The 7,773-nt window shown below is 36.8% G+C and overlaps 1 protein-coding gene across 1 annotated transcript in view; it reads left to right on the top strand.

Annotated features, from left to right (window-relative positions):
* The first annotated feature begins 608 nt into the window (after window positions 1-608).
* ehd2b (EH-domain containing 2b) overlaps window positions 609-7,773 on the top strand; it is a 12,904-nt gene continuing 5,739 nt past the window's right edge. The window contains exons 1-4 of the mRNA XM_077541772.1: window positions 609-748; window positions 3,489-3,720; window positions 4,957-5,133; window positions 7,275-7,372. Of these exons, the coding sequence (XP_077397898.1) occupies window positions 3,500-3,720; window positions 4,957-5,133; window positions 7,275-7,372 (496 nt within the window). The 5' untranslated portion in view covers window positions 609-748; window positions 3,489-3,499. The remainder of the gene's footprint in view (window positions 749-3,488; window positions 3,721-4,956; window positions 5,134-7,274; window positions 7,373-7,773) is intronic.

Here is a 7,773-nt window from a genome sequence, read left to right as displayed (position 1 = left end):
AGCTTTTGCTTGACCCTTGAACTTTTGTTGTTGTTATGACATTTTTTTTATGTGAAAAGTGGTGTCTGGAAAAGGTTATTTTCTAGAAAGTGTTTTTTTTTTTTTTTTTTTTTTTAAATCGTATTTTTTGGGTGGTCTTTTTTTTCTTAAAAAAAAAAAAAATTTCAAGCATATTATTTGAACATATTTTCACACAAAAATACTAATGGATGCAACGACTTCATTTTATTTTAAATTCTTGGTTCATGAACCAAACGTCATAAAAATGCATGTACAGTCAAACTATGAAACTAAGATTTTATGCTCACATTTTTAAAACAGTTTTTAATTTGTGTGTGTCTGTTTGGATAGACTACGGACTTTATCACAAGTAGCAAAGACGTCATGTGAAGTCTTCGTGTGTAATTTCATAAAAAGATTAAAAAAAAAAAAAAAAAAAAAAAAATGCCGCCCCGCCCAAATGTTTGATTCACGGCCCCTCCCTCCCTCTTCTTCCTTCTCTGGAGTGTTTTGAGCTGCCCACAGTGTTGCCAGGCATCCCCGCTCACATGCCGTAAACGGGAGGAGGAGGAGGAGGAGGAGGAGGAGGAGCATCCAAGTAGGAGTGAGGAAGAGGGCTGGGAAGGAGGAGGAAAAAAAAAAAAAGAAGAAGCTGAGAACGACATCAAACGTCGCAGCAGAAGCAAGGAAAAGACTCAACCTTTTACCTCCACCTTTTTACATTCTAACCAGGGGTCCACCTCTCCATGTAAGTACTTTACTGTCTTGTCAAGTATTTGTATAATACTTTGAATTCCTTACTGTGTGTGTTTTTATTTTTATTTTTTTATCTAAATGTGCGTATAAAGCTTTAAAAGTTAGCCAAACATAACACAATTAGTGTCGAAAGTGACTTTTACAAACGTTTTGTGTTTCTTTGAAGTGCGTTAATAATACTTGGTTAGGTTTTGTTGCGTACGGAAGTGGAAAAAGGTTTTCAGTCACTGGACGTAAACATGTCAAGCATTCGCGGTCATTTTCTTTAAAAGAAAAAATATATATAAAAATATATTTCTTAGCGGATTTTGGTTTGTGATTGCTACGTGGGCTCCCTCTAATGGTATGCAAAAGAATTGCTCAAATGTATCATGTTTGTAGATTAACGTAACCCTATTTTTATTTTATTTTTTAATTTCCGATATTTAAGTGCAGTTGTTCATGTTCAGTCTGTGCATAGTTACAATGAAGTTTAGTTTGGTCCAATGCAGCATATTTGTTAAGTACAATTCAAAATATGTTTAACATTACCCGCAAGACATTATGCATTTCGTCTTCTAGAATTGTTTTTAGATTTTTGTATGGGTGCAATATTTACAGTTGTAATTGGTGTTATCAGGTTTCGACTACCACAGCTTTCGTGCTGTCACCAAAAGTACATCGAAGACATACTGTACACAAAAAAAAAAAAAGTCTAAAATGCTGCACTAGTTTACAGTGGAAAAGTTTTTTTTGGGTTTTTTTTTTATGTGCTAGTGAATTCCCCAGCCTTAAAACATTCCCACAAGCCTCCTGTTGTTGCCTTCGCCATTTCAACACCAACTTCATTTTTCTGCACGGATCTTGTGACATGTCAGGATTGTGCTGTTTTCTTTTTTTTTTCTTTTTTTTTTTCTTTTTTTCTCTCTCCCCCACTCACTAATGACTCCAAAAATGGACACGCCGCCTTCAACTCCACTTTTCACACCTTTTCACTCCAAATCAGGATTCCCAAATGGAACTTTTTTTTTTTATTATTATTATTTTTGTTCCATTTACGTGAACACAGTGGACGCTTGTGAGGCAAAAAAAAAAAAAAGAAAGAAAAAAAGAGAAGCAGGAGGGGATGATGAAAAGGAATCTGTTACTCACGACTGCACTGAAGTCATGAAGTGCGGCCTGAGCATGGGCTGGGTTTGAAAGTCTTCCAGCTTGGAGCGCCAGCTTTTTCCAGGCATGCACTGACAACGTTAGGCAGCCTCGTGGAGGGCTCCAAAAAGAAAAAAAAAATTCCACATCTGAACTCGAGGTGCAGCACTCCTTAATAAGCAGCTGCCTGCTTCAGGCGGAAACAAACTGGGATGGTCTTTCGTCTTTACGGATTGCAGTCGTGGCCAAACTTTTTTTTTTTTCCCACTGTGGGACACATCCACAACAATGGAAGGAGTGGTTGATTGCGGGCCACTTCACATATTACAGCCTGCTGTAGGTTCAAGGAAAGAAAATCTCTGCTTGGTGTTACAGTGGCCAGTTCCATGCTGAGGGGGGGCAACTGGGCGTTGCCCCTCTCGGCATCCACCTGAATCTGAAGCGCCATCGTAGGTTTTCAAATCGCAACTCGTTTGCTCCCAGATGTTTTTACAGAAGCAACTGGATTTGGACTGATTTTGCTAGGCCCAAAGAATATTGTGTTCTATTGTTATCAAAACATGGAACCTATCAAAAGAAAGATGAAAGTCTCTTCTTTCATCAGGAAAAAAAGTATGTTTCTATCTGTTTCCGTTTTGCAGCAATTCGCATTAGAATATAGCTAAGTTTCATCCTTTTTCCCAAATCTGTTTAAAACAGTGGGGAAAAGAAGTTGTTGCAACATGGCCCTGGTTGATCTCCTTTGCTCTGCTGCCACCTGCTGGCCGCTTGTGTAATAACTACCATTTCTTCAAACGTTCTTTGCATTTGAGAGGCTGCATCAAAGCCTTCTGTATGCTCTAGTCTAGCATTTAAAAAAAAACGTATAAAAACGTCTTTGGGACGCTTAAAACATTAAAAAAAAACATATTTATACGTTTTTGGGAGTTTTAATATCAAATAAATAGAAAAAATATAATATATGTTTATAACATTCCAATTTACAGTATCTACAATTTAAAATAAAAAATATTGTAATAAATATGAATTAAACATTTTTTATAATGTTTTTTTTTTAACCTTGTAACATTCACAATTATAGTGCAATAAATGTAAACTAAACAGTGGTGACAAATGCGTGCATTTATCTCGTCCTCGTGTTGCCATTGTGGATTATTGCTCAACTTCAAACGAGAAATTTTTTTTTTCTTTTTTTTTGGCCTGACGCCTCAAGGACGACGGTGCAGCTTTCGCACACAAATGCAGGAAACATCTGAAGCTTTTTTCTTTTTTTTTCCTCCCTTCCGAGGAAATGCAGCATCCAAGAAGCTCCTCGTGTCACTCGGTGAAAACGTGAAAACGTGAACTTGTCGTGCGAGTGGAAAAAGATGAAAAAGATGCGAATGAATAACAAAACCAATTGATGGCTCAAGCTTGACATGCAAAAACATTGACATTTTTTCGAGAACAAAAGATGTACTATCATTTAAAAAATGACAAATAAATACATATACACTGGCGCTAACATTCTGACAGCTTTTTCTTTGGCTTCATTCCTTTTTTTTTTTTGAATGGCAAGAATATGTATGAAATTGCTGCCGCTGATGGCTGCTGATCCCTTTTAGAGCCGTTGGAGATGTCGCGCTGGGGGCGTAAGAACGTGAAGAAGGCGCCGGAGGTGATCCGCACGGTGACGGAGGGTCTCAAGTCGCTGTACCGCAAGAAGCTGCTGCCGCTGGAGCAGTATTACGGCTTCCACGACTTCCACTCGCTCAGCCTGGAGGACGCCGACTTCGACAACAAGCCGATGGTGCTGGTGGTGGGCCAGTACTCCACCGGCAAGACCACCTTCATCAAGTCAGTCGGCCGGCCGGCAAAAAACGTTCACGTTGCGCCTTCGTCAGTTTTTCAATTACAGCAGGGGAGGGGAAAACACTATTTTTGGGACTTGATATTTCTTTATTTTGATCATATTTACATATTATCAATATAAAAAACTAAAATAAAATAAATGTGCAAAAATTGATATTTACATATCAAAATAATAAAATAAATATGAAAAAATTTATATTTACACATTATCAATATAAAAATCTAAAATAAAATAAATGTGCAAAAAATGATATTTACATATTATCAATATAAAAAACTAAAATAAAATAAACATGCAAAAAAATGATATTTACATATCAAAATAATAAAATAAAATAAATATGCAAAAATGTATATTTACATATTAGCAATATAAAAAAGAAAATAAATATGCAAATATGTATATTTACATATTATCAATCTAAAAAACTAAAATAAAATAAATATTCAAAATGTATATTTACATATTATCAATATAAAAAAGGAAAATAAAATAAATATGCAAAAATTGATATTTACATATCAATATAAAAAAGAAAAAGAAAATAAATATACCAAAATTTATATTTACATATTATCAATATAAAAATAAAATAACATATGCAAAAATTGATATTTACATATCAATATAAAAAATAAAAAGAAAATAAATATGCCAAAATTGATATTTACATATCAATATAAAAAAGAAAAAGAAAATAAATATGCCAAAATTGATATTTACATATCAATATAAAAAAGAAAAAGAAAATAAATATGCCAAAATTGATATTTACATATTATCAATATAAAAATAAAATAAAATATGCAAAAATTGATATTTACATATCAATATAAAAAAGAAAATAAATATGCCAAAATTGATATTTACATAATCAATATAAAAAAGAAAAAGAAAATAAATGTGCAAAAAATGATATTTACATATTATCAATATAAAAAAATAAAATAAAATAAAATAAATATGCAAAAATTGATCATTTTTTTTGCCAGTTTTAAAAGAGTTCATATCTGCTGATTAAATCAGCGGGTCGATTAGTTGGTCGGGGCATCATTTTGAACGATACATAAAAAAATAAATGCGCAGTCAGGGGAGAATGTTCAAGTGTCATTAACTTTGTCTCAGGTTGTAATATGATTCATGAAAAAAAAAAAAAACCACTTGGAAGCGTTGGCATTGCCTTGGAGGCGGGACATCACCCAGCTGTGATTGATTGACAGGTACCTGCTGGAGCAGGAGATCCCCGGCAGCCGCGTGGGACCCGAACCCACCACCGACTGCTTCACCGCCATCATGCACGGCGACGTGGAGAGCGTCATTCCCGGCAACGCCCTCATCGTGGACCCCAACAAGCCCTTCCGGAAGCTCAACCCCTTCGGGAACACCTTCCTCAACAGGTCAGCTGCTGCCGAATGCCAAAATATCCCCCCTTGCCTTATTTGCGGAAAAGAGGAGAAAGGGAACGTTATTGATGAAAGCGCGGAAGAGAAGTGTCATGGCAACTTTATTATCCTCATGACATCATACGTTCTTCCGGGCGTCAAAAGCTGAAACGTTCTCTGAGTAAACAAAACTCTTACATGTCATTTAACCGTTTCACATTTACAATCTGAAACATGTCACCTTATAATCAAACTTGTCATGTTTTTTTTGTTTTTTGTGAAATTAATCACAGGAACCTTAAATGTAACTTTTGTCATGTTAACTGAAGATGAGAGACGGAGGTCAGAAGGTCGTCAAGCGAGTGAGGGGAGGCGGCAAGACAAACAAACCCGGTCACGGACTTTTGAAGCTCGCAGAATCACAGGCAGAATTCCTCCGGCTTTTTTTTTTTTTTTTTTTTCCGCTCCGCTGACGTCACAGGAAAGCAGGCGAAGAAATCCCAATCCCGCGAGTCGCACTTTCGTGTTTGTCTGTGACTTCCTGTCTCTGGCAAGAAAGTGACACGCTCGTTCGTCTCAACATTGTAAAACGTTTCATTTCTTGCACTCAATTGTACAATTAGCACATTTTTTTTCAAGTCATATTTTAAGACTCAATTGGCTGCTGGCCAATCATAGGGCACATATTGAAAACAAAACAAAAAATCATCATTCACACGCACATTCGTGCCTACAGACAACTTCAAGCCTCTTTGAGATGTAAAGACAATCACAAACCAAAAAGATTTGCCTCATGTAGTTCATTGAAGAAAAAAAAAAAAAAAAAAAATTTCTTATTTACATTCTACGGAAGCATATTGCATTCACTTGAAAAAAAAAAATCTCCTGTTTTTCTGACTGCATGTTTTTGGGAGCTTTGTTTTATTGAGTAATTTTTTTTTTCTGAATATTTTTTTTCTGTCCTAAAAATTTTTTTTTTTTTTAAAAACAGAAAAAAATGATTCCGAAAAACAGGAAAAAAACTATTACTCCGAAAAACAGGGGGAAAAACATTATTTAAAAGAAAAGAAAAAAAACAGAAAAAATAATATTCCAAAAAACAAATATTGCAAAAAACAGAAAGAAAAAACAATATTCAGAAAAACAGAAAAAAATATTACTCAAATATTACTATTTTTTATGACAGAAAAAAATATGACTCAAAAAACAAAACTCCCAAAAATATAGTCAGAAAAACATTTTTTCCAAAAAAAAACAAAAAACGAGCCACCAGAGGGCGCTAGAACTGCACAAATGGAAATCAACCCGACATTTTGAACAGATGTGCTGCTTTTAATATCGTGACTTGATGCCGACGATATATTGCCCCAGTTTTAATATCACGATGTCACGATATCGTGCTTATCGTTACGTCCCTGCTGTCGTACATGAGCCTCACACGTCCATTTTTTTTTATAATTCTTAACTTCATCCTTACATCTGTAAAATGAAGTTAATCACTGTTCATTAATATCAGCATATAAAAGCAATGATGCACTCAAGCGAAGACGATCGCTTTGCTGATGCGATCGAAGCTAAGCAGCGTTAACGTCCATTAAGACGCGAAAACAATCGCTGGAGGTCGTCCGTCCGTCCGTCCGTCCGTCCGTCGGTCGGAGAAATCCCGCGACTCCGACGTCGCTCTTTTGTTTTGTCTTCCCGTCCGGGCGGGCGAGGGTCGGGAAGCGGGGCGCTCGTTAAGCCGCAGGAAGTGTCGTCGTTAGCGAGCCTTATTGTTTGATTCTGGCAGCGGGGACGGCCCGTTTTCCATTCAGGAAGTGCGAAGCAAACGACCGCTCGCTCGCTGACACAATGGAGCAGACGGGTTTTTTTGGGGTTTTTTTTTTTCCATTCCAGTGGTTTGAGCTGGGCCACAACGCACGTTTGCAAACGGACACGTGCGTTCATATCCGAGATGAGCTCACAAATAAGAACGATAACGATAAAAAAGTCAGCATGTGTATCGTCCATTCAAAAACAATTCAGCGCACATCTCAAGACACATAATTCGAGGACGGCTCAGTTTGAATCCCTATTTCGGAACTCAAATCGCTCGCAAGCGGCATTTTTGGCCCCGCCCACCCCCGAGCTGATGGCCGTCCATCTTTGTGTCGCAGGTTCCAGTGCGCCCAGATGTCCAATCAGGTACTGGAGAGCATCAGCATCATCGACACGCCCGGAATCCTTTCGGGAGCCAAGCAGAGAGTGAGTCGAGGTGAGAAACGTGCAAAAAAAGGAAATCCAGGTTGGCGCGGGTGCCAATCGTTAACTTGCCGGTCGATTATTATCTTGTTTAATTTTGGGGGACAGTAACGTAAACATAATAAAGTGGTGATTCTCAAAAGTGCATTACGAATACGACTGGTGTTGTGTGGGCTCCCTCTAGTGGCACGCCAAGAAATCATCGAATTGAATCCATCCCCTTTCTATTTAATTATGTAATACGTTTTGTATCATTATAGTAACGTGTTTATTTTTCAAAACAGTGGATGCACACGTACGTGCAGTTTGGCACCCACAGATTCATTCAATAAAGTGATGGAACTAAAAAAAATATTTTCTTCCCTATTCATCAATTAAGCAAAAAATAATAGTAATCAACGGATTAATTGCTTA

Source organism: Festucalex cinctus, chromosome 13, assembly GCF_051991245.1.
Source record: "Festucalex cinctus isolate MCC-2025b chromosome 13, RoL_Fcin_1.0, whole genome shotgun sequence".
Taxonomy (NCBI): domain Eukaryota; kingdom Metazoa; phylum Chordata; class Actinopteri; order Syngnathiformes; family Syngnathidae; genus Festucalex; species Festucalex cinctus.
The sequence above is the reverse complement of the archived record's forward strand: the minus strand, read 5'-3'. Positions and strand labels throughout refer to the sequence as shown.